The sequence below is a fragment of the Lacerta agilis genome, chromosome 2 (genome assembly GCF_009819535.1).
Source record: "Lacerta agilis isolate rLacAgi1 chromosome 2, rLacAgi1.pri, whole genome shotgun sequence".
Classification (NCBI taxonomy): Eukaryota; Metazoa; Chordata; class Lepidosauria; order Squamata; family Lacertidae; genus Lacerta; species Lacerta agilis.
Window position 1 is genome coordinate 57,037,224 of NC_046313.1, and position 27,400 is coordinate 57,064,623.

The window sequence follows — 27,400 nt, forward strand, 5'->3', positions numbered from 1 at the left end:
ATATTTGCTAATTTGAAGTGTCTTCCCATTTCTCTTTGTTGCTTAGGATTTTATCCTAATTTCTTTCCTTTTAGTGACATTTGGAATGGTGAGCACAGATATGTATTACCTAAACAAAGTTATGGCAAATCTCTTTCTAGAAACCCCTCTGTCAGATAAAGATCCGACAGACTTCAAATCCATGAGCAGCATTGCTGACTTTTGGCAGGTAAGGTGTTTTTTTTTTTTAAATGAGAAAAGCATAACTTATAATAATAATAAACCTAATTTTTGGCACAGAACTATAGACACATGGTTTCTGTAATCTGCTACTGTCCTATCACCACTAAACTGTTTCACACTATAAAGTTAAGGGTAGGTTTGGGTACCCTCAGAAACCTGCCTAGATTGGGGAAAATACATCAAGAGATAGGTAGCGGTAAAGTTGGGAACTTGACTTTTTTATTGTTTTGGCATTAAGTCCTGCCAGGTAGCAGGACTTAAATGACTTACTTACTCTACTTTTTATCTTGCTGTCATCACAATCTGTTGCTATCTGGGATTAACACCATATTTTACCTTGGCGCAGTGATAATTGATTTTGGATTACTTTATATTTATGTAGTACTTTTCCTAAGTGTTCCAAGCACTTAGTGTACACAAATGTATACTATCTTAGTAATCCTTACAAAAGCCCTGTACAGTGGTACCCCTGGTTACGAACTTAATTTGTTTTGGAGGTGCATTCTTAAACTGAAACTGTTCTCATCCTGGAGCGCGCTTTCGCTAATGGGGCCTCCTGCTGCGTGCGCCAAAGGCTTGAGATTTTCGTTCGCATCCTGGGGCAAAGTTTGCAACCAGGAGCAGCTACTTCTGGGTTAGCAAAGCTCGCAACCTGAAGTGTTCGTAACAAGAGGTACCACTGTAATATAAAACCTTGTGATATGTTGTATGCAAATGGGGTGACTACATAGGAAGAGGTGTTCAAACCTTACACCTGCTTTTTGGATAGCTGCCACATGCTCATTTATTATTATTATGTATTCAATTTATATACTGCCCCGTACCCTCAAGGCAGTTTACAACATAAAATTACAATAAAAAATTATTAATAATAATAATAACAACAACTACCCAATAATCCCCCCTTCCACAACACATTTAAAGGGCATTAGATGTCAATTAGCCAAAGGCCTGGTTAAAGAGGAATGCTTTTTCCTGGCATATAAAGGTGTATAACGAAGGCGCCAGCCAAACCTCCTTGGGGAATGTATTCCGCAAATGGGGAGCCACTGAGTAAAAAGGTCCATTATCATGTTGCCACCCTCCAGACCTCTTGTCACGTGATAAAGTGCTTTACAACAGCCTTCACCTGAGGTCTGTAATGCTTATGTCTGGTGCTGAGATGAATCTGGTATCATTAATTTCTGTGAAGAAAGATGCAATTTAAGTAACCAGTTATATGTTATTGTTTCACAGTTTGTTATAGTTTAGAGTTTACTGTAGATAACAAAAAGATGCTGAACACAACCCAACAGCTCCTGTGCAAATGCAGGGCCTCTGATTTTACATAAATCTATGCATGAACAGAACATTATTGATGTGTTCTGTGTGCATGAGGCACATCCCTTAACATAAGACATAGCTGTCTGCATTTATAGTATTTTAAAACCATCACCAATGTTTTTAGTGGAATTCAGTGTGCCATTATAAAAAATTAATATTTAAGGACCTATGGCCTTGTTCGCGCATTACTAAGAATCATGAGTTGTTTCACTTCCAACAAACCATGATCTGTAGGCAAGATTTGTTATTTGCTTACTTAAAGGGCTGTCCAAGGCATTTTGCTGCCTGAGGCAAAGGACAAAAATTCCCCTCCCCTGGCCCTTTACATGTACAGAAGCTGTATGGAACACTCAGCTCTTGATTTCTAACAGGGAAGAATAACCAGAAGGCTCAAGAGAAGGGCAGCAGGTGCTGCCGCCTGCAGTATTTGCTTCCTGTGATGATTGCCTCATTTTGCCTAACAGTTTGGTTGAACAAAACAAACATTGACACCTGGTTTCATACATAATATGTATGCTAAGGATATTGGTTTATTTCTTCAATGTTCTAGCAAGGAGGAACAAAGCAGCTCAGATTGGCACATTCACAGTAAACTATTAACTGTGATTGGCCAGGATGGGTGAAGTGAGTGCCAGTGTGGTGTAGTGGTTAAGGGCGGTAGACTCGTAATCTGGGGAACTGGGTTCGTGTCTCTGTTCCTCCACATGCAGCTGCTGGGTGACCTTGGGCTAGTCACACTTCTCTGAAGTCTCTCAGCCCCACTCACCTCACAGAGTGTTTGTTGTGGGGGAGGAAGGGAAAAGAGAATGTTAGCCGCCTTGAGACTCCTTCGGGTAGTGAAAAGCGGGATATCAAATCCAAACTCTTCTTCTTCCTAGACCTCTTAATCTGCCAAGTGAAATCAATTGGGTTTTTTTATAGTAGTCCAAATAGGATGTATAAAACAAACAAAATATATAAACAAACATTTTATAGGGCCATTGTGCCTCCTAGATTCCCAGGTGTAACAAAGGGATTTCCAATAATATTTTATTCCAAGTAAAAGAGTTTCAGATGATGAATTTCTTCTGGTAAAACTTTTATTTTCTGCTTATTTCATGCAATGTAGTTTATAGAAGGACCACTTCTGGATGGCCTTGATTGGGGCACTTCGTACAACAATGACACCATACGCAATGAAAGAAACACCACACTTATCTACTATGAGAATTTACTGTTAGGAGTACCTCGAATTCGGCAACTAAAAGTCCGTAACAACACATGTTCTATCTATCCCTCTTTCCGGTCATTTATGAAAGAATGCTATGGTAAATATCAGTATTTACATGAGGACAGACAATCATTTGGCTTTAAGAATGGCTCTGAGTAAGTATCGTGACATTTAATTTTCCTTGCTCCATCTGACTGTATCTGAACATACTGTACACATACTTTAGCAAAATAAGTTTAATAGTGGGATTTGGCTTCTTTAGGGAGCACTGAGAAATTCTATTATTAATGCATTTGTACTGTAAAAAAATGAAACAATATATGTCAAGGGGCTCAAATAGTGGCCCCTGCTGATTTGCACCTACATCAGCTTGTCCCATATAAGGGTGAACCAAACGCTGCCTTAGTTTAGACAATATTTGCATGAGCCTTGTGCCTGTGCTACCCCTTCCCTCCTTCAGTGCTTCTAGATTGGAATTTATTGTGGTATTGGTGTTGCTCATTGTTTTTGCATGGTTCACACAACATCATAATAAAAATTCCAGTCCATGTTCCCCTCTCCCCTTCATCTGAATTTCCCCTTACTGTGGAAACACTGAAGTAAAAAGGAGCCAGTATGCACCTACAGTCACTGCTGGTATGGAAGCACAATAGCACATATTTTTGGCAGGTACATTGTCATGTGCCGTCCCCTACTTCTGTTTGCGTCTGGTGGCCCAAATTATGTGACTGTGACTGTTTCCACCAATTGCTGCATGCAGAAGGCATGTTCACAGTTCATATATCAGAGACCTCTATATTAAAAATAAAATTTGGCTCATCGGGAGGTCCGCTAAATCATTTAGCCAGCTGTTTGCCACATGAGTAAGAAGCTCGAGTGGGAGGATCATGGGGCCCCATGGCCGCTATTGGGTGTGTGTGGCTCTTGTGGAAACCCTGCCAACCAGCGCAAAGAATGACCATGGCTGTTGCAAATTGATGAGACCAAACTGGGCCCAACTTGCTTTTAAAAAAGGACAGTGTTGTGTCAAACTTTCTACAAGTTGTCCAGGAACAAACATTAACCTCATTGACCTAGAATTTCATGGTTCCTGCCTAGATCCCTTAAATATAATTGTTTCAGTGGTACCGTACCATATTAGTGTTAAAGCTTCTGGGCTAAGATGATAATAAAGGAAAAAGACAGCAAGAGAATGCATGACACCTAACTGAGTACAGCCACATCAGATTGATTTTTTGGTGTGTGTGCTAGTGTCATTCACCCCCCCCCCCACCTACAACCCGCCATTTTGCCCATGGTGAAACATACTAGTTATGCTTGCTTGTATGTTCTTCCTGGGTTTTTGTTTTTGTTTTTTTTAAGAGGAAGGTGTGTGCGTGCACAGATACAGAAATAACTGCAAGCATGTCTAGAATGGAAATGGGCCATAGACAGTGAGGGAGGAGTGTCTGGGAGAAAGGAGAAAACAACATTACAGATACATTTCATCAACTTCCACCTATTAGTGTGGATAGCAACCAACAGAATAGCGATTAATTGCATATTAAGACTGAAAAAAGGGGAATGTATGGAAACTAATGTGCCGGTTGCACTCACAAGAAAATTAGGTCTGTGTGAGTCCCTTGCTTCTCAGTGTACCAACATTGAAGACTCCCTGGGTTTATTAATCATGATTTTCAGTTACATCAAAGTTAGGAAAATATAGTTACCAGGGCTGGAACAAACTTAAGATTTGAAACAAACTTTGAACCTTGAGTTTCATAGACTGGTTTATTCCAATACTGGTAAACATAGTTAAGTTTTACCCAGAGTAGATGCATTGAAATTAATGGACCTAACTTAGTAATGTTCATTAATTTCAGTGGGTCTACTTTGAGTAAAACTTAGTTGAATGCTGCCCCAGTGTCTAAAGATTTATTTTAAATTATCCCAGATAATAGATATTTGTTTTATGTTTTTAAAATGTTTGCTAAAGCACCTTTGTTGATATTATTTGTAAAATTGTTTCAGTATTGTCTTAGGTTGCCACCCATTTCGGTCATATCAATTGATAGGTGAGGTATTCACATATTAAACAACACAGTATAGTCCCTGTGCACTGTGGGATGACTATAGGGTTCAAGACAATATTATTGCTCTGCATCCCCTGCCACATTTCATAGGCATATGTGCAGTTAGCCCAACAGGCTGTTATGGGAAATGGCAAGCCTCTACACACCTTCCATTTCCCCACCCAGCCCTTCCGCACTTCTTGACCATACCATCTTATGTACAACTGGAGTTATGCCTTTACCTTTAAAGCACATTCAAAGCACATTGTTTTCCTCAAGGAAATCTGGGCTCTGCAGCTTATACCTCACAGAGCTACACCTCCAGCAACTCTTAACAACCTACAGTGCCCAGAATTCTTTGGGGGAAAGAATGTGCTTTCTACTGTATACACCGCCCACAAAAAAGATGTCATCCATGTAATTTTGCATTCATGTGATTGAATTTTTAAAAGTAAATAGCAGGATGGGATAGGGGATGGGACAATCTGGATTGGGAGCCTGGTGGGAAGGCGAACTTTAACCCTTTAACCCCCTTGCCCTGATCTAGATGGGGGTGGGAGAAAACTGGTACAAATGAGATTTTTGTTTCCAATGTGAATAGCAGGTGTGCATTGTAGGAATACGTTTTCAGGTGCTCCTGCACCTTGCCGCAGTAAGGTAACCTTCCGCGCTAGGCATGGAAGGCAAGAAGATCAGGCAAGCAGCTGCTGCGTGGATCCTTCCGCACCTGCTGCAAAGCGCGGCAAAACAGCCTTAGTAAACGGTCAGTTAAGAGTTTCCCGCCCAGAAACTCACCTAGATACAGCGTTGTGATTGGTTATTGTTAACGTTATGACGAAGTTTAACTTCCTAATAAATAGCCCCTGCTCTCTGTAGCGGTGTGGAGAGTGTGCGAGACAAGCCAAGAGAGAACATCCGTGCGAGACAAGCCAGAGAGAAACCGAAAGAGAAACCAAGCCGCACAGAGCAGTAGAGCGCTTCTTCACCATTGACTGCAGTCTCTTAGTCTTTATTTCTTTTATTTCTAAAAGTTTATTTGGCCTTCTTAGTTTTGGCCGCTTCTTTAGCTTTGCCTATCTTTCCTATCCGGAAACCTCCGGAACCTCCGGAAACTTCAGAAACCTTCGGAAACCTTCAGAACTCCCAACAACAATCTCACGACCTTCAGGTTCATAACCAGCGGACCCTTTCACGGCCAGTGGGAGCAGGAACTCCGGGAATTACTGGTCGTCCCAGATGCTGGTTATCCCCATAGTGCAGGGTTCAATTAGCCATTTCCTTGGGGAATAAACGGGAGGAAGTGCTTTCTGTAAACTGAAGTGCCTCCATTCCCTTCTTTCCTACAGGTGGCATTATTCCACTTCTAAATCACTCTCCCCATGGCATTGGGGCCTTATTGGGCTATACAGTAGTGGAGGATTTATGTTCACCTTGCCCAAGTCCAAGGCAGAAAGTGCAGCGAAACTTGCTTTCCTCAAGAAGCATAGCTGGATCACCAGAGGAACAAGGGTTATCTTCATTGACTTTTCAATGTATAATGCCAATGTAAACCTCTTCTGTGTGGTCAGGTGAGCTCTTCTGTTTGCTGTTCTTAAAATTCAGTTTTCAAGATAAAGTAATCGTGTTACCAGTTCCGTTGATAAAGTAATAATGGCATGCTCTGCTCTGTTGCTCAATGGACGAATCTCACCCTGTGCAGGCTTCTTAAAATTGTGGTACATCTACTGCTCAAATCAAATCCTTCTTCTTTCCACTCCTTCAAGTTGCTGCTGGTTTAGCATACAAACCCTTCTATTCCTTGCCTTTTGCTTTGCCTTTTCAGGCATTAAATCTAGGGTACCGCCACTGCATGGACTGTATTACATTTCATTTCCTAAAAGTTCCACTGATGCCAGAGTTTGAAATCTCGACAGAATGCGATAGAGCAGCAGCTTTTTTTGGATCCACAAAACCGTAACATGTTCAAAATGTGTCAAGATACAAAACCCTCATATCTAGAGCAGAAGTGGCTAGCTTTACTTGGTTCAATAGCTACCTACATCCTTAGACAGCTCTCTGGGTGCATGCTAGTGGTGATTGTGACCAAAAGTGGGTATGTGCATCTTATACTCACACAAGCACAGAATGCATGTGTGCGCGGTCACATGGGTACAGAGCCCTTGCTGATCTACCGAGGAAGGGAATTATTGTACCTTCCCTGCTCATCAAATGAAGTGGAAGGTTGTGATATGCACCTTCAACAGGGCACTGGACTGGGCTGAGGGATTTAAATCTCTTGGCCAACTACAGTGCATGCCTGTTTATATTTTTTATTGCTTTGCCACCACTACCAAAATCTGTGGGGTCTTGGGGGCCCCCAGAAAACTTGCTTAGGGGACTACATTAGCCCCCCAAGCCAGAGGTTAGCTACAACTGATCGAGACATAATAATAGTGCAGGGGCCTTTGAAATTACTCCAGGTGAGCTTTATAGTTTGGAATCAGTCTTATGTGTTACCGGATAGCATCCTCCTTTACTTTCATTTCACAGGCTCATTGTGGAATTTCCTGCAACAGGTGGTGCAATCCCCTCCTGGCAGTTCCACTCTGTAAAGCTTCTCAGATACGTCAGCTATTACGATTATTTCCTGGCCTCTTGTGAAGTCATTTTTTGTCTTTTCATCTTCACTTTCACCATCCAAGAAGTTTTAAAATTAAAGAAACAGAAAAAGGACTATTTTAGAGATGCCTGGAACTGGCTGGATGTGTTACTGCTCCTGGTAAGTCTAAGAAATTACAGAAAATGAATTATGACAGAAACCATATTGGGGTGTGGGGACAGGATGCTTTCTATTATGCCACTAGAGAGAGGTGGGAACACTGAGAAGAGGGGTAGATGTTCCTTGGGCAAGGAACATTTGCAGCTTCAAAGTTAGTATGTTTCTGCCCCTTGAGAAACATGGCAGTTAACTGTGTTTTATACATGGCAATTCTTTTCTGAAAACCAGGCCAAAGCAGTCAAAATGCAAGGCTCACGATCAATGTGTGCATTCAGTGTTGTATGGCCATCCACAGCTTAGCTTGTATATGATTTACAGTGAGCATACTGGTAATCAGAATAATTTTGATACCCTGCATTCCTTAAAGTAAAGTGCTTGAAAAAGTTTTCTTTTTCCACAATTACATAAGTACATGGCTACATTAAATTGATTATATTCAGAGTGGTCCTGCATTTATGTTGAATCCAGAGGCATGGATTGCAATCCCTGCTCAGTCTTGGTTTCCTTGGGAGCCACTAGATCAGTCAGGTATAATGTTAAACTTTGGCTTTTCATTAGAAGAATGAGCCAAGAGCCTCAGGGCTCATGTGTTCCCTTTTCCTCCAGATTTTGCTTCCATTATTGACTAGTTAAGGTTTAGTGTTATGTCAAAAACTGTAATTTACCTATGATTTAATGCAGTGCTTTTTCTGGGGGTACACAGGGGTACGCATACCCCTAAACATTTTGTGAATCTTCAAGTTTCGCCTCATTGAGGGGCAGTATTTCAATATGAGTAGGAAAATAAGAGTACCCCTAAACATTTTTTTATAGAAAAAAAAGCACTGGTTTACTGAAAGAAACTAACTTCAAACTTTTGTTTATTAAGGTGGCTTCTTTCAAAAAACCATAGCTAAGTTCAGGCATAATGCTAAACTGCAGCTAATTGAAAATTGAAGGGAAAGCTTTCAATTGTCTCCTTGCAGTCTGCTCTCACCCATTTAGGATGAAAAAGTAGGAATTATAGGACATATATCACCTTCCTTTTGGGAGGAAAATTGATACCTAAATTAGAAACACACCTGTCTGATACCTCTTTTGGGCCTTGAAATCTGAGGGAAACTCACCCCACGCAGAATCCTTTTAGAGGAAACCATGCTAAGCTAGCAATAAAACTTAAATGAGTTCTTCATGTACCCCAAAACATTCTATTTCAGGTGACAACTATAAAATGATTTAAGATGTGAGTATTCCATGCCTGAAGAAAAATATTAATGTTACCCTCATGCTGAAGAAGAGCATGAGTTATGGTGTTTCATAAAATAAAATGTTCCTCATATAAATACTCTCACAGAGGGCCTTCTCGGTAGTGGCGCCCACCCTGTGGAATGCCCTCCCATCAGATGTCAAAGAAATCAACACCTATCTGACATTTAGAAGACATCTGAAGGCAGCCCTGTTTAGGGAAGTTTTTTAATGATTGATGTTTTAATGTATTTTTACTCCGTTGTTGGAAGCCACCCAGAGTGGCTGGGCAGGCTATAAATAATAAATTAACAACAACTCCCTACATACATTTTAATGCATATTTGGCTTATAGGCAGATATGATTTACTCTCGTAGTCCTTTACCAATCAACTTCATTAAGAGATGAAGAATATACCAGAAAAAAAATATAAATTTTAACCTCACAAACGTTTGCTTGTCTCCCCTCCAGTTGTCTGTTTTTGCTATTTGCTTCAATGTTTACCGAACTATTGAAGTGTCCAGGTTGATGGAAAGTCTGCTCTCAAATTCAGAAGCTTATCCAGACTTTAATTTCCTTTCATTCTGGCAGACCCGTTACAATAATATGATTTCGGTGAATGTATTTTTTGCATGGATAAAGGTACTGCTGCTCACATCACTAAATATATTGACAATGTTTTATTTTCATACTTCTCACAGAAAATTTTCAAATTTTCTCTTAGAGATTTTAAAGAGTTATCTGAAGAATGTTTGCATAGGTGTTTATAGATCTTCTTTCCTCCACATTCATAATCTCTGCCAAGGCTTATTCCTTAGGGGGCTATAGTACCTTATTTGTCAGGGAGAGACTCAAATATACCACTTTAGTAACATTGACTGTTAGGTTCTTTATCACCTTGCTTCTAAAATTGCAGCCTGCTTAAGCTATAGGAGTGGGGAAAGCTGTTGTGTAGTGTTATTGGCTGCTAATGTGGCCATGAAATGACTTAGATTGCTTAAAAAAGAATGGGTTAACTTTTCACTAATCTTCCATTGGTCAAGGCTGGTCACACAGTCACACTTGCCCTAGCAGTTACTCAAAATTCCAAATGTGTCCATTGGCCCAAAAATATTAGAACACCCTGTTCTAATGTAATGTTCAGAAGGGAATTTCCATGGAGAGAATGCCATGTTCCAGTTAAATGAAGAGCTTGTGCATTTCCCACATTTATTTCCCCTTTTGAACTTACACTGGAAGTGCCGTAAGAGAAAGTCCCCATCGCTTTGCTCTTGTTTTGCAGTTTGTTAGGTTACCAGAGTAGCATGGGATCTCACACTAGGGACCAATGTAATGTTTGAAATTGGGCTTAAAGGTCCACCAAGTTCAGTACCTCCAATACTGATTATTTTAATTTATATAAAGATTTATATAGAATCTCCAGCAGAAAACCTTCCTCTGGAAAAGGGAACTGTGTGAGCACTGGAAGTGATCTATAAGAATTAGAAGAATGAGATACAAATTTTTTATAAAAATTCAAAATAATATGTCTTTTATGAAGAACTTCATTTCTCTAGTTATTTCATTTCAGGCCCACCTGAATATTCATCCAGTTTAGTATTGATTTCCTGCCAAATTTAAGCAGGTAACTTTCAGCTCCTGCTGTTGGCTTGGTCTTTGTCCCACCACAATGTATCCTGTTCTGCTTTCTTCCAGATATTTAAATACATAAGCTTTAACAAGACCATGACCCAGCTGTCTTCCACTCTGTCCCGCTGTGCTAAAGATATCATCGGATTTGCCATCATGTTCTTTATCATCTTCTTTGCATACGCACAGTTGGGTTACCTGGTCTTCGGGTCTCAAGTGGACGAATTTTCCACTTTTCAGAATTGCATGTATGGAGTCTTCCAGATTGTCTTCATATAGTTCTGTGATTAGTTAGAGCAGCATTTTCTTAAGTGAAGTGCTAAGAGTGCCTGAGATGTTTGATAATGGCACGTTGTGGGAGGCCTGAGCTGCCTGGTTAAAGTATATAGCTGGAATGGGCAATGGTGGCACAGCAGATCTTGACTGGGTGGGCAAAGTGTCCCATTTACTCACAGCCATTTTAAAGGAGCTCGCACATGAAACAACAATATATCTCCAAACCCCTCCCACTTCAGTTCTCATCCAGGCACAGGGAGACATGATGACTGTGAATGAACATTTCAGCATGCAGGGCACAAAGTAGATTGTTACCTAAGCCAGCCTTTCTCAATCTGCTGCCCTCTAGATGTTTTGGACTAGATGCTTTGACCCCAGCCAGCATGATGTGAGCTCTCGTCCAAATCATCTGGAGGGCATCAGTTTGAGCAAGGCTGTGCTAAGCTTTTATGTCTAAATTGTTTTGCCACTATACACTCTTTGGGAGCTGTGCTGAGGAACAAGGTAAAAAGCTTACCAGTAATAATAATAAAGTCAGCTAGTCAATATAGAAATAGGTTTGAAAACTCAGAACAGATAATCTATGGAAGCCATTGGTTGATATTTTTAACTTGAGTAGAAGCTGTATCATAAGATTTAACTCAATATAAATTGTAGAAGAATATTGTATACTGTCTGTTCCTATATTTTTGCTCCCTCTCAAGTTTTACCCAATTTCGCATCGTGCTTGGAGATTTTAACTTTGCCGAAATAGAGCATGCAAATCGAATTCTTGGGCCAATTTACTTCATTACATTTGTGTTCTTTGTGTTCTTCGTACTGCTGGTAAGTAGTATTTTAGATAATTCCAATTAAATACAAATAAAAAATAAATAAAGTAATTAAATCTCTGTATTTGGGCTGGTTTCAGAGTAATAAAACATAGTACACATGTTCATAGTTTAATGGGACAGTATTTAAATGATCATATATTGGCTTAATATGCTGAGATATCAATGTGCCTTTTGTTGGCACAGTCGAGTAATGTTCTTTTCAATTTGCAGGAAAGCTTCAATTAACCATATTCCAAGCCACAGTTTGAAGTTGTTTTAATACTGTGGTTTGTTCTGAAGCTAGTAACCATGGTTTCATGGCTTAGATAAAACTTGCAATTATGGTTAATTAGAGACTTTCCACTTAATCATGGCTTGTGCAAAGGGAAGAGTGAAAGAGCTTGGTGTGCAAGCAAAAGTTGTGTTTATATCTCAACTTATTAAGCTGAAAGACTATTGTTATATATATTTCACCAAAGTTGTCATATTTTAATGCAAACCATGAGCACCAGAAAGCCAAGAACAAAAACAAAACAGTATAATCCTATGCATGTCTTATTTGGAAGTAAGTCCTACTGAGTTCAGTGAGACCCACTTCCAGGTAACTGAGTACAGCAGGGTTGGGAATTGTGTGGCCCTCCAGGTAGTGTTCAGCTCCCTTCAGGCCCTGTAGAAGTATGTAACAACAACAACTATTTATTATTATTATTATTATTATTATTATTATTATTATTATTATTAATTTATTGATATGCTGCCCATCTGACTGGGTTGCCCCAGCCACTCTGGGCAGCTTCTAACAAATTACCTATATACTTGAGTATAAGCCGACCCGAATATAAGCCGAGGCACCTAATTTTACCACAAAAACTGGGGAAACTTATTGACTCGAGTATAAGCCAACAGCGGCAAAGGCAGAGGAAGCAGCAGCCTGAAAGCAGCCCTTTTAGGCTGCTTGTTCCTCCTCTGCCACTGCCGACAGCCTCTGCTGGGGACCCTCACTCGAGTATAAGCCGAGTGGGGCTTTTTCAGCATAAAAAATGTGCTGAAAAAGTCAGCTTATACTCGAGTATATACGGTAAAACATTAGACACAGTAAAACATCAAACATTAAAAGCTTCCCTATACAGGGCTGCCTTCATATGCCTTCTAAAAGTCAGATAGTTTATGTCCTATAGAATTGGCCTGAGAGCACTCACCCACTTACAGAAGTGCAATATGGTCTACCTTCTGCTGGAATTTCTTTTGAGAGATACATTTGTAAAGCACTGAGGCATGACTTTAAATTATTCTGCTGTTTAAGCATTCAGGGCTGATACTTACTTCAGCAGTCCTTGCAGTGCTAAGCTTAGTAATGGTTTGTTAATGAGTCAGGGAAAAAGGAGATCTGGCAAGGAAGCACGGATGCAACAAGAGGGAGATGGAGAGATGGTAGACTGCAAATGTTGTGGAGCAAGGAGCTAATTTTAGAAAGGCTTACCATTCTTATTTGTCTATTCCCTCAGGTTTAGAGGGTAAAATTAGAGAACTTGAGGTGGGGTATGAGTTTTCTTTTTTATAATTTGTTTTGATTATGTTGCCCTGCCAATTTACTGTGACAAACCTTGAATACTGAATAGCAGAGCCAATTGCTTATGTAAAAGTAGGCATGATTATAAAATGTAAATGCACCTTTTCATATTTGCAACTGGGATGTTAGAAGATGAGAAAACTAAATCATTCAGTCATCCCAACCTTATTTTTCCCAAATAGAGGTTTGTAAACATGGGGTGCTTTTGTTAAGGCTTCAGTCTTATGAAGAAAGCCCTGTTGAATTTCCATTGTAAGCCTTTGCTTATATCAGTCTTGCATCATTTCCCCATTATCTTTTGAAATCTGACCTACCCACTTTCCTATTCCTATGCATTCCTTTGCACACTGATAGCACACAACTTTACTTGTAAGCAAATTCACAGCCTATGTTGAGGGGCAGGTTCAAGCACTTCGTCTGTCATCATGATGAGCAGAAGTGTGACATACTTATTTAATTGGAGGTGGTTAAGCACAGTAGAATAGGGGGTGCGGGTGGCGCTGTGGTCTAAACCACAAAGCCTAGGGCTTGCTGATCAGAAGGTCGGCGGTTCGAATCCCCGCGACGGGGTGAGCTCCCGTTGTTCGGTCCCTGCTCCTGCCAGCCTAGCAGTTTGAAAGCACGTCAAGTGCAAGTAGATAAATAGGTACTGCTCTAGGGGGAAGGTAAACAGTGTTTCCGTGTGCTGCTCTGGTTCGCCAGAAGCGGCTTAGTCATGCTGGCCACATGATGCGGCGGAAGCTGTCTGAGGACAAACGCCGGCTCCCTCGGCCTGTAAAGCAAGATGAGCGCCGCAACCCCAGAGTCGTCTGCGACTGGACCTAATAATGGTCAGGGGTACCTTTACCTTTAAGCACAGTAGAACACAGAATGGAATCTTCTCACCAGTAAAACACCCCTGGCCCTCATTTCAAGTGGCATGGACAGTGTATCTTGTAGTATCTTGTAGTAGTCATCCAAACATCATGAGGAAAATTGCAATCAAGTTTTATTTGTACCTTATTATTAAGGTACTAAACATGACACAAAATTTGGAAGTAAAATCTTCATCAAGGACGCTAACCAGCAATTGATATGATGCCCTAGGACAAACTGAGAAAAAAATAGTGGGTGTCGTCAACATCTTAATATTGGGACATTGGAAGGAGTTGTAAAATTAATAAAAACTACTATTAGCCATCATTGGTTGGTGAATTGTCTTCTATTATAAATGCACTATTTTTTCTTATCCACTACACCTTGCAGATATTGTTGACTCTAATTGCTACTACTGTATATTGTATTGACTAATCTGGCATCATTGCTTTTGACCATTACGGATCAGATCAAATAACGATTGAGGCCCCTGCCTGTAAGTTCAGCCTCTGATTTTGTGACTCAAAATTCTTTCTCTTTTGCACAGAACATGTTCTTGGCAATCATTAATGACACATACTCTGAAGTGAAAGCTGATTTTTCAGTCATCCCAAGCAGAGAATTTGAGATCAGTGATCTTATTAGACAGGTAAGCACCTATTGGCGTTTGTTCATATTACCATTGTCAGCAACAAAATAATGGCTGCTTGTTAATCATATATTGACTTAATAAGATGAGATGTGAAGAAGCTTCATTTTGTACCTGCAGCCACTTTGCTGCTCCCTTTGTTAGATCAAGTAAACAAGACAGGAAATCTTTCCATCTCATCCTGACTGGGAAATTAATGGTTAATGGTTTCAGGACAAACAAGTATATTAATACTCGTATAATGGTTTGGAGTAGTTTAATATCCTGGCTTGTTCCAAAGCTATCATGAGGACAAAATGGGAAATTATAGTTAATGGAAAATTTCCTGGCTTATTTTCTGTTTACACAAAGGGAAGAGCAAAGTGGTTGTGTGTGTGATCAAAAGCTTGTTCATATGTCAGCTTAATCACGTGACTATTTTAATCATAGATAATAGAAACTATAATGAGTAGTTACTGACTACTTGCTTTATTCATAAAGTTCTTTAAAGGATCAACTCGGTGACTATTTCCTATAGTTCCAATTAATTGAGATGCAATTCACTTGGCTTCAATGGGTCTTTGGTTCCATAGATAATGAATGGGGTTTTGTCACCTCATTGTTTGGGTTGCATCCCCTAATCAAGGAGTCGTTTCTGGTTGACTGCATTTGTGAGGCTAGGAAAAATAGCACATGTCCCCAAAACCAGTTCAGTGCAGCAAAATCTATTTTAAAGTAGAAAGTCACCACTTGTTTCCAACCTTATCTTCGTATTTAGGGGCTCAACCATCCCTACATTGGGATGATATGGTACACCCTTTGGGACGTGAAAGCTGCTTGCATCACTTTATTTTACCCATGTCGTCTTTTTGACCATATGATATTTTTAAACGGGTTACTAGCAATGTCCCATGGTGATAGGGAGAAACATGTGTTTGGTGTGGCTGGTGAATATGTAAATCTAGTTTCATTGAGAATCTCATGTGAGATTTGCTTATTTAAGAGCAGTGGTTTTTATGAGACCCCCAAGTGGCTGTTTCATTTGCCAGGTGTATATTTGCAGTCATTGCATATTCAGAAACTACAAACACTTTCTGCCTTGTGCTTATGTAGACACCCTGTTCAAAGCCCGATTCATCCCAAATTCACCAGTGTAACATACTACCTAATTTATGGTAGCTTCCATTGACTTTTTTTCTTATCCTTATTCTTGGGATTTAGAAGAAAGGCTGCTTTATTTTAAGCAATTGAGCATCTAGAGGACGAAGACAGAGTGCAGAAATACACATCCTGTGACAGTGTGACAGGATGTTCAAGTGACAGGTGTAATAATTTCTAACACCTTGAAATAAAAGCATTCCATCATTTTTAAAAGCAAAGGATTGCTTATTGCTCAGATATGATCATGGGGAACGTATTAAGGAGGCTCATTTATAAAAGATCTCATGGACATTTCCAGTACATAGAACTCCCACCCAAGTTTATTAAAGCTGTTTTTCACAGCCCAGCCTCTATATTTAGCACTGAATGTATTGAGACAATGGTTTTTGATAAATATATACAACAACTAAAATCAGTCAGGACAGTTACAAGAATGGTTGCCAACTTTTTACTTTCCCCACCCATATAATTTTATTAAAGTTTTTCCATATACAATAAAATAAAATAAAATAAAATAATTAAATAAAAACAGTAACAATAAAAGAAAGATAAAAGGAAATGCAGAGTCCTCTCTCAAAGGTAGCTCTTAACCGTCTCATAGAAAGAGGTAGACTTTCCCAGCTCTCACCAGGGAGCTTTCCCCCCCTCCTATTTTCTCACCCTGGCAGATCTTCCCTTCACTGCCTCTCATTCAGGGTCCTTCACAGCACCACCCATCACCAAGAATGGTTTCCAAGGTTTTTTTCCTGATGTTTCAGTTGTGTGTTTTTTACCCAGTTTGCCACCTAAAATTAATCTCCAGAATCACTTATAAAGAGTACCACTTTTTTTGCTTCTGTTTTCTTCCTCACAAGAAATTTGTGTGTTCTAAGTTGTGCTGGAGACAGATCTGAGTGTTACCTTTCATAGTTTAAAAATAGAGGGGAAGAGGCAGCTTGCCTCTTGGTTACAGTAGCCAAAGATGGTGCATTCTGAAATTGTTTTGCATTCTATGTCCCTGGAATGGCATCCCAGTGGCCATAGAATTTTATAGCTTTGACTGTATCTGGGCAGAGCAGGACTTCAACTGTTCCTCCTCCAACAGTAGGAAGAGGGGGGAAAGGGTCTGTGGATCCAGGAAATCTTTGCATCCTCTGGATCCAAATCCTTTCTGTTCCCCTGCTATGAGCCCAGGATAGGGTTGGGGAAATATGTCAGCCCTCCAACCAGTCCCATTGTTTCTACCCTGACCAGCACAAAACAGTTGGGACTCAGGATTTGATGGGTCTATGTCACCCCTTCTCATTGGTTTCCTCTGCCCATCTGCCTAACACTTCAGCATTCCCTCTTAAGACTCATACATACTGCAAACTTTGAGGTTCCAACATCCTGTTCAGCTTTCGCTCTTCCCCCACCCTGTTTTGCTTAACATCTGTTTGAAGAAGTTTCTGACAACTCAGAAGCTTATTCACTATTTTGTGACTTTTCAGTGAGATATAATGAATATATTGCCAAGCTATGGTTTTGGGAGATATCCACCTAACAGTTCTGTCTTTATATTATACTTAGAGTTACAATAAAGCTCTAGTAAAACTCAGACTGAAGAGACAGACATCACAGACAGAAGACTTGTATGGAGTAAACAGGTAGAAATCACATTTCAGACGTGCTGCTTTTTTAAAACTTTGCAATCATTTGATTTCCATGTACAGGCTAATGATGATACTAGGGCTAAATAAACTAGAGCTGCCTTTATCCTGTTGGGTGGCTAGATGAAAAAGAGGACAGGGCTGCTGCGCCTTTAATAGTTGTACATAGGAGGGAATGCCAGCAAGTGAAAATAAAGCAGGAAACTACATCCAGCTAAACCCAAACCAGGCTGTTCACTACTTATGCCAGTACTTAGCAGTGAAGCAGCTTCAAGATAGCCCTCTCAGTGTCCAGCTTCTTCTTTACCTGGATTCTGGACCCATTGCAACTGTTTAACTTCTTCTGGTCTCTGAACATTTTCATTTCTCCAACTGCTTTTAACTTCAAATCTCCATTTGCTAGCAATACTCATATTTTTCTTCCACTCCCAACTTTGCAGGCCAATCAAGGAGGACAGTAGAGTTGTGATTTGGTTTCAGTTTCCCCACTAAAGTTAGATTTCTTGGGCTGAACTCTTGACTCTCCTGGTTAGAACAGCCTCTAAAACAAAAAGCAACCAAAAGCAGAATAACAAATGGCATAAACACCTTCGAGGGGGATATACTGTATTTCCACGAATCTAATGCGCCATTGAATCCAATGCGCACCTCAGTTTCCAAAACCTTGAAACCAAAAAAGTATTTGCTATGTCAGCTGTTTTTCAAGCTTGCAATCGAATCTAATGTGCTATCAAATCTAATGCGTACCCTAATTTTCACGACCAAAATTTGGCCAAAAAAGGTGTGCATTACATTCGAGTAAATACAGTATATATCCCATATACTATTTAGATAGAAAGAAGGCTCACAAGAGAATTCTGTTGCTGTTGCAGCGTATAGTAGAATCCATGTTCTGTTGCAGTCAAATGGCAAAACTGATTACAGTTCTGCTAGACTGCATGTTAAAGTTTTGAAATAAGGGGGCAGGGAATCTGCTCTCAGTACTGTCACATGTAAATTTAATGTCAATCAATCTAGATGTTTCCTGAAATGTATAGCCATTGCCATTCTATGTCTGTTCTTATCTCTTGGTTGAATAAGATATGTATTATTGAAAGTAGTGTTTTCTTTCCACCACTTCCTTGGCTGCTGTATGCAAGGGGCAGTGAAATGCTGAACAGCAATAATAATCATGTCATACATCTTATTTGACTAGATATAATTGTGATGTGGAAAGAGATGTGGGTGAGCAGTGGGCGTAACTTTTTAGCACCTCAAATTTATGGAGCTTTGTTCAGTCATCCTTTGGCATTAATTGACTGATTAGCTGCATTCAGGCTTTTTAGGAAGAAGTGGGGACTTAACTCTTTTCACACAAAATAATATCTACATTTCACATGAGGTTCCATTTTGTAGTTTGCTTACATCGATTTCACTCAAAGCCGTTTCACAGCAGCGAGGAACTTCTGGCCCACAAAGGCTGTTTTGAGCTGGTGTTGCCCACCTCTTACTCCCCTGAAGTCATATGACGTGAGGTGTGGGGCTGATAAAGCCATGAATGCCAAGGGACTGTCGGGAGAGCACACTAAGCTGTGTATTCCTAATTGCTCCTTTCCTGTGGGACTTGGATTTAATGCTGTATGCGAGCCCTGCTGCCTTTTACAGGGATCCGATCACCCAACATCATAAGATAATTGGATGATTGGCCACTGCTTGCTCCAGCCTACTGGACAAAAGTGGTTCCCCACCCTTGCTGTATCAGGAAGTGGCCATTATATGGACTGTAATTGTGTACTGTGTTTTATTGCATGACAATTAGAAGCTCCAGAACAGATGTGAATAAGAGCCTCCCCGGAGTTGGTAGTATGGATAAGGTAAGATTCTTCTGTTCTAAAAACTTGATGCTGAATTGTGCTCACAAGACTACGGACACTTTCCCTCTCTTTTTGGCTGTGCTCTGGTAGAATCTAGCATTCATCCGACCCTGCACACATTCTTTTCTTCAAGTAGTGTGTGTTTGCATGGATCAGTAATAGGAACTTGTTTTAAGGACAGAAAATGCCTAATCCTTTCTTCTTTTATTTTATACTTCTGCACTTCGTATAATGGTGACTTGAGCATGTGAGCAATGCAGCACATGTACACGGGTAAGTGACTTAATGATGGCTGTTTTTCTTTGTGTAAACAATATTGTTTCTCTACAGGATTTTTCCAGGAAACGGAAATCTTACGCTGGCTCATCCGCAGGACTTCAGAATGCAGTTTCGTACACTGAATTTCAAAGGTATGCTGCTTAGTGTCATAGTCACTGTTGTCTTCAACCCTTTCAGACTGGGATTCATGTTCAGGCCAAACGTATTGGAGACCCACTTGTTAAGTGCCCCACCCCCCCGCAGGAAATGCTGCTCTTGTGACCCAGCTGAGTTCAGTTGCTGGAAACCACAGGAGGGGAGAGTGCTCTTGTGCTCGTATCCTGCTTGTGGGTTTCCCACAGGCAACTGCTTGGCCACTGTGAGAACAGGATGCTGAGCTGGATAGGCCATTGGCCTTACCCAGCAGAAACTTCTGATGTTCCTACATCAGATAGTAATCCAGTAATGGGGTCATGATACACCAGTTGAAAACTAATGTATGAAGAGAGTGTGTGATCCTCATTTGGACAGTTTTCCACCCCAAGCAACTTTTTATTTCTTTGTTTTAAAAAGCATGCTCCTGATGGGATCGTCTGCACTACCAAGTTGGAACTCTATAATGCAGCTGATCCCTACCCAAAGCAGGCCTGCCTCAACACTTCTCAAAAGCACTGTTTGACATAGCCACCACCACCCCATTTAAAGGAAAAGAGGCGCAGCTGCTTCAAACAGTGCTTCTCCTTTCAGAGGTCCATGGGAAGTTGATCTTTCCCAAAGGTACAGTAGCTACTTCCAAAAGAAGCTGCTTTCTTTAGCTGCACATACTGTTCCTAGGAAGGAACAAGTGCATCCAACAGCCCTTTCCAGGCCACCCCATGTTACTCCTTTCAACCTCTGATTTGGGAAGTGGAAATGGGCTGCAGGGACGGCATCAAAGAGTAGCACTGGGAAGAAGTGGCTTCCATTGAACAGAAACCTATTCCCCCTCAAGGCACACTCCTACTGCCCATCAGCTCATGGGTGGACTGGAGAGCACCTTGCTCCAGCAAAGGAACAAACCAAGAGCCCACATTAAGCTCCCCATTGTTATTTTGAAGCCTCAGCTGCCACCTAACATCATGTAGGATCTCAGGTATAGGGCAAGTGGGTGTGGCTTCCCAAAAATGGCTAGTTGAGCCAAATGGGGAGGCCTGGCAGGCTAAAAATGATTCTAAAAGTAGGGTTACCAGACATCCCTGGTTCCTGGGGATAGTCCCTGGATTTGCAAATCTGTCCCCGGGAAACGTGGCAGCGGCAGCCTCAGCAGCCCGGAGCCAGCCTGGTAGCGTAGTTGGCTCTGGCTGGCTTCAGGAGCTGCTCGCTGCTGTGGCGCCCGCCATTTTTCCTCTCCGGAAGTCCCCATATGGTGTGTCTTGTGCACAACACATCATATGGGGACTTCTGGAGAGGAAAAATGGCAGGCGCCACGGCAGTGGGCAGTTCCTGAAGCCAGCCAGAGCAAACTGTGCTACCAGGCTGGCTCCAGGCTGCTGACTGCTGCTGCCACTGCTGAAGGGGAACCGGGGACATTCAGTGGTACATATCTCCTGCCCCCTTTGTTTTGACTGATCATTGGAGGCTCGGGAGTTGTGGCCTGCCGGTGCCCAGTTTTTTAAAAAGCTCTGCGCATTTATGTTTCACAGGGTGCGAAAGAAGGGCTTTGCACCTTGCCTGGCAGAGAAACTGTGTGCCTTGCGCCCCTCCTGGGCAATGGCCGCCTGCCCACAAATCCCAAGGGCCCCCCCCCAATGATCTGTCAACACAAAGGGAGAAGGGGGCATGAGATCGGGGAAGGCTCGGGAGTCATGGACATGTGGTGCACCGTTGCCCCATTTTTTAAAAAACTCTGCACATTTATGTTTCACAGGGCTTTGCACCTTTATACAATATGCACGTGTGCTTGGGCCCAGGATCTTTTGCCTCACCATCCCCACTACTGACTCCCTGTTGCTACTCAGTTAAAAAAAAAAGTGTTCCCAGATTCATTGAAAAAAATCTGGTAACCGTATAAAGCCCCACAGATGCATTTTCGGTTTGTACATTTTGTTGGGTTTTGATTTTTTCCTTGTTCTAGACTTTCCAGATATACAGCAGAAATGGAGAAACAACTGAAAGAAGTGACCTATAAGCTTGACATGCTTATGAATGCTGCTCCTAAAACCACAGTGTCACCATGAAAGCTACAGTAGGGAAAGGTAAGAGAATAGAGCAAATTTTACAACTGGGACCCAGTCTGACTGAAACCTTAGATGCAACTTCCTATGCCTTTCAGGAACAAGGTTGCCCAACTTGTCTCAGTATTTATACAGCTGCAGCACTGGGAAAACGCTCTGGACTCTAGAATGTAGATGTTGAAAGGAATCCTTCCCCAGCTTATGTATTACCCCCTCCATTCAAGTGGCGTGCCAGTTGCTTGGCTGAACACCACATCGATTCTGAGAAAAAGCTACTTCATAAAGTTAAAAAAAGGAAAGTTCCAACCAGTCTAAAGATGGGGTTGTCCAGGAGCTATGATTGCTTGCCTCCTACTACTAAATGTAAGACAGAAGAGCTGCTTTTGGCATAACTTCTTTTGTCAACAGGAAGTGAGAATGGTAGGCATGTTACATAGCCATGAACATGCACTGAACCCCACCTAGTGTTTTAACATGTGGCTGTTTGCCGGGTTTAAGTACAGTGCCCCCAATCATGTTGCAGCTGTGGGAAAACACATAAGAATAGAAATGTTTTAAAAGATAAGGCAAGTGTTTTCTCTTCATTCTTTACAGCATTGGAGGGGCAAAGAATAAATCTCATTTTGGAACGGCTGGGAGCAGGCATCCCTTCATGGATACTAAAGAAAAATGTAGACAACACATTAAGGCTGTCAAGTGTTATAGGAAACTAAATAAAGTTGTTTAGTTTTGTATCTATTTTATTCTATATTCCGAAGCCAGTTTGAAAAAAATAATATATCCCAATCCAGAAAAGGCAATTCAGCCATTTGCCACATACGTATCAGAAACCATGGACATACCTTAGAATCCCCAAGATCCAACTCCCCAAATTTGTCCTTTTATTTCTGAATGTAAGAATTAAACAATTTTTAAAAGTGTAGAATTGCTAATGGGAAAGTCTTTTGGAAGGCAGTATTTAGAATTGCTGTTCCCACCACACCCATGTTTATATGTCCCCCCCCCCCCAGAGGGTTGACCATGGTGGCTGGCCTTCAGCACAAAAAAAGGTTAAGCCTGCCATAGATACACATCTGAATGTACCTTCAAATAAAAATGTTACTTTCAACAGGACACATTCAATGCACAGTTCATCACCCCCACGTCAGTGCGGCTCCAGGTTTGTGTCTGCTTCCCACTGAAAGTAATGGAATGTGTCCCCAGTGGTGAAGTGATCTGATTTACACTCCCAGCTTGTGTTTTCTGGACCAGGGTAAGACTGGAGAAGTCAGTTGCTAAAAATAATGGTGATATTTATTTTGTTTTGCATTTGCTACATTCTTCTGAAAGCTCAAGTAATTTAAAAGTGGATAAATAATGTAAGACCATTTTCATCATTTAGAATACTGTATCCTATTTACCTCAGTAACCAAATGTCACCTGAAAAATAATGCCTCCAGATAACATTCAGGCTTGAAATTTTATCCCCAGGGAAAGAAGGCACACAGCTGTAATACAGTCACTGAGAATACCCTTCTCTGTGCCATTGCTGGTAGTGCTAAGAGGATGCTCTCAGGTACTTGTAACGGTAGCAGGGAGGTGTTAAGTATGAAACAGTGCACTTTGCACTAAAAAAAGTCTGTGTCAAGACCACTTATTTCCTGTGACTTGTATGAATTAAGGAAATTTACAAGCAATTAATTCTGCTCCAGTAGATGAGGATGCTCAGAGCTGTGGAGGGGAAAAGTAGAGGGTTTTTTTAGTGCATTAGCATCAAGGCCATATTGCATCAGAAACGTGCATTTGTTCATGGTAAAGGACTTTCTTCTGGCAACAGCCAGGTCCCATTTTTAAAAGTGTGAGCAGCTGAAAACCATGGTTAACAATAAAGGAAACCCTGGAAGGCTAGTATACATGGCTGAGACCCTCCCTTTAACAGGTACTGCTGAATTCTACACCCAATCAGCATCTTGTTTTTAGTTCTTGAGGGATTTTTTTTAAATCTTACATTTCCCAAAGCTCTTGCAACTGCACCATCATTTTAGATGGATCAGTTGTTTTTACGGCAAGCAGCATTTCTTTGTGGATCAACAGAGGGCTCCAAGAAGGATGTGTTGCCTGCCTTGCAGCTCAGAAACACAAAACTACACCAACAGAACACATCACTCCTCTCTTCCTTTTGAGGCCCAATGCATCTCTGTCAAGTATTAGAACATATAGCAAAAGGTGCATGATAATAATAACTTGTTAAGCAACAGTCTAATATGGAGGTTAATGGGAAAAACCAGACCAAAAAATCAGGTGGGAAGGAAGGACCTACTGGCAGGAGTACCCCCATACCCCTGAGACAGAGAAGAAAAACTGCATAGCTAGCCAAAAAAAAGGGTGGACCTTGTAACACTCTGTACACCCACAAAGAAATTAGGTTAACAAATTCAGATGTGGAAAAAATCAGGTCTGTAGAACACAATAACCACCTTGCTGAACATTCTAGAAGTATAATACAGTATAATAAACTGCTTCCAATCTGCAGCACTGTAAAAATTAGAAGAGTGTGCACAATGAATATATTTATTTATTTATGGGTCACCTTTCAACCTGAAGGCCTTTAAAGCAGCTTACAATGTAACAAGATAAAAAACACAAGTACATGCTTGTTTCTGGTGAAACTTCAACTACCACCAGTTCTGAGACTCTAAGCCAGGACTACGTGTTAAAGCCAAACAGTAGAATTTTAGGCAACAGCACACAGGATTAAAACAAACAATTGTTAAAACCTTGTTTAAACGCCCCAGAGTCAATTAGGAGAAACAACACATGTTCCACGCACACACACATACACACCACAAACACACAATGGAGTATGACAATAAAAGATCCTTTTATTATAAAAATCTATACAATGAAATGCCAGACATAGCAATCATTTATATCTGGTTTATTTATATATATATTTATATATCTATATATCCACATATAGTTTTTACTTATACCAAAGTAAAACTATGTTATATCACAAATGCCTAACACTACCATTTATTGCTCAATAAGATGGCACAACACACACTCTCAGCATAACTGATGCCATGCTAGCTACGATACTGAACAAACAGCCAAACACTGCATAACACACAAAAGCAGCTGTTAATTCTGAAGTAGAACCAGTCTGATCACTCACTTTATAAAAATATTGGAATCATATAGATTTAAGCATTATAAAGGAGGAATATATTATTTAAAACATTTAAATAGTGCATATTGACATTTTGCATGTGGTATATAAAACATTCATGTACAACACTGTACAGTACACATAAGTTTCAATGTTTGGGTGCACCTGTGTCTGCAGATTGATAGAAAACAAAGTGAAGTGTACATTGCACAATGGAGCTGAATAAAAGCCACAGATGATCTCCAGATTAATTTCCAAACCTGTAATTCACTACTAAAAAAACCTTCTAGTTGTATAAAAAGGCAAAGCATTTGAATATAATCTCATTTCAGTGCTCTTGGGTTCCAAAATTACATGCCTATAATCACAGTAAAAATAGAGAGACGTAGCAAACAGGCAAGTATGGAGTATTGAAAATCTACTTTCTATCTATTCCATGTTAACACACTGACCTGATGAATTACATGCTAGCCACTTATTTCACAGACATTCATTTTTTTGGTCTTTCAAAAAGCAATGAGAATCAATATCTGTGTTGACATTAGATGTTCATAACACATGCAGCAAATAGGCACATACAAAAACATGGCCACAGTACAAAAGATTAAAAAATGTGCCAATTTCAACATTTAGGGCTCAGTCCAGTTGTGCCACAGATGCAGCACCCACATGCAAAGGAATCCCATGACATTGCCCTGTTCCTTCCCGTTCAGTGTGCACACAGTGGCACTCAATTCATCAAACCATTTTTAAGAGCCTGAGGTACAGTGTCTGCACACATGCCATAAAGACAGGTGGTAAAACGGAGTCTCTGACCTTTTATAATCTTACTATGTGCAGACTGTATAGAGCCTTTCAGACTATGCAGATTTAAGTGGGGCAGGGAGGGGATTGAGAAGAACCATTAAAGGCTACTGTCATCTATACTAGGCAAAATAAACATCACAAAAATGTTTCAATTCTGAAGCTTCATCATGCAATAACCATATGATATCTGCTTAATGTCACAGACAAATCACTTTTCCTTCCATTTTTACAACAGTGACATAGCAGAGAGACTTTTCTCAAACTGTGTATCTACCTTGAATCCATCACACTAATGATTTTATTTTAGCCCTTGGTAAAAAGGTAAAGGGTGGATATGCTTATTTCAGATACAACAGAGTTAAGTAGCGCAAACCTGGAGCTGTACACATCTGAGCACAGACACTCTCCCATACAAAGGTAAGATGCAATACCCACTTGAGATCACACACTAAATCACCATCAGCTGATAAATTGATAAATTAACAGTAATGCAAGTCTTGTAGGCAATATGTGATATAAATGTTCAGGTTTTTCCAAGTTTTAAAAATACAACAAGCAAGGTCACTTTCTGGTTTGTCCATTGTAATCTGAAACTGAAGACCAAGGAGCTTTAAGTTGCAATATCTACAGACCATAAACCATTCTATCATATGAAAAATGTCATTTGAAATCAAACAAAGTTATTCTGCAGCGGTCCTCTGAAAGGCATTTCAGTTCAGTTTGGTGTTGAAAAACACAGTTGTGTTCTTAAATTTGCTGCCATTGTTCCCCAGCATAAAAAGGCAACAGAGGGAGTTCAGTACAACACTAACAAATGCAGATGAAACGAAGTTAGAAGGTCCAGAGTTTCTGAATGGTTCTAGTTCTACAGTCTTTTGGGAGGAAGATGCATTTTTAATTAAAAGAAACAAGGAAAATGTTTTCTAAAGTTGGACAGAGCAGTCAATTTTTTTGAGTTTTTTGTTAGCTTTCTAGATAGGACCTACTTGCCTTTCAAATGTGGCACCATAAAATGTACAAAAACTGCATTCTTTCAACAGCGCAAGACAAAAGTGAACACCTAACAGTACTATGGACATCATAAGAAAACAACCTTTCACTATTATGAAGAAACTTAATTTATTTTGAAGAATCTTGTTTGCTGATAAGGACTTCAAGAAGCCGCAGTTTGGCTTTAACTTTCTTGTACTCTCTGTACTCATCAAGCATGGGAGCACGATCTTCTTTCTGAACATTTCTGGAAAAATAAAGCCAATGCAACATTTAACAATTCTGATCAATTTTGTTGGTTTGAAATAGATTGGGGATGCATGCAGGCTAGAGGTGTTTCATGTTATACTGGTGAACTGGAGGTGGTGCATCTGTCATCCTTGACCCTGTGCTTCATTCTAAACATTTTTAGGCAAAAGCTTGTATTTTCTGAAATAGGTACGAACATCAATTCATGGAAATAATCAGAGATATATCAAAGGTAAAATAATAGCATGTGGTAACTATTTAAAGAAGTAACAAGAAAAGGAAACACATCTGCAGCACTCCACTCATAACAGTGCACAGTTCATTTTATCTGATGTTCTCATAAGGTTTTACAAATTGTCTATAAAAAGTTAACAACTTGTTAAAAAAGGTTTAAAACCCATTTAAATGAGTAAGAATAGCAAGCCCATTCACATTCCACCCAAATCAGTGCAAAAATGTCACAGGGTGGAATTCAAACTAGTGCTAATGAAATTGCATTGTAAGCACAAACTTTCTGCTTGCCTAATCAAA

General features: G+C 40.3%; 2 protein-coding genes across 4 annotated transcripts in view; one reads left to right on the top strand and one right to left on the bottom strand.

Annotated features, from left to right (window-relative positions):
• The window catches only part of PKD2L2 (polycystin 2 like 2, transient receptor potential cation channel), a 30,683-nt gene extending 3,783 nt beyond the window's left edge, over positions 1 to 26,900 (top strand). Inside the window, exons 3-16 of one of the 3 annotated variants that reach the window (XM_033140165.1) lie at positions 75 to 208; positions 2,654 to 2,910; positions 6,153 to 6,374; positions 7,336 to 7,564; positions 9,261 to 9,431; positions 10,485 to 10,666; positions 11,399 to 11,519; positions 14,479 to 14,580; positions 17,269 to 17,345; positions 19,147 to 19,201; positions 19,532 to 19,611; positions 21,573 to 21,693; positions 25,978 to 25,988; positions 26,020 to 26,900. In XM_033140165.1, the coding sequence (XP_032996056.1) occupies positions 75 to 208; positions 2,654 to 2,910; positions 6,153 to 6,374; positions 7,336 to 7,564; positions 9,261 to 9,431; positions 10,485 to 10,666; positions 11,399 to 11,519; positions 14,479 to 14,580; positions 17,269 to 17,345; positions 19,147 to 19,201; positions 19,532 to 19,611; positions 21,573 to 21,675 (1,733 nt within the window). In that variant the 3' untranslated portion in view covers positions 21,676 to 21,693; positions 25,978 to 25,988; positions 26,020 to 26,900. Of the gene's footprint in view, positions 1 to 74; positions 209 to 2,653; positions 2,911 to 6,152; positions 6,375 to 7,335; positions 7,565 to 9,260; positions 9,432 to 10,484; positions 10,667 to 11,398; positions 11,520 to 14,478; positions 14,581 to 17,268; positions 17,346 to 19,146; positions 19,202 to 19,531; positions 19,612 to 21,572; positions 21,694 to 22,266; positions 22,407 to 25,977; positions 25,989 to 26,019 lie in introns of those variants that run through there. The other 2 variants (XM_033140166.1, XM_033140167.1) reach the window with 2 other exon arrangements.
• The window catches only part of FAM13B (family with sequence similarity 13 member B), a 55,619-nt gene continuing 52,427 nt past the window's right edge, over positions 24,209 to 27,400 (bottom strand). The window contains 1 exon segment of the mRNA XM_033140176.1: positions 24,209 to 26,867. Coding sequence (XP_032996067.1) covers positions 26,750 to 26,867 — 118 coding nt within the window. The 3' untranslated portion in view covers positions 24,209 to 26,749.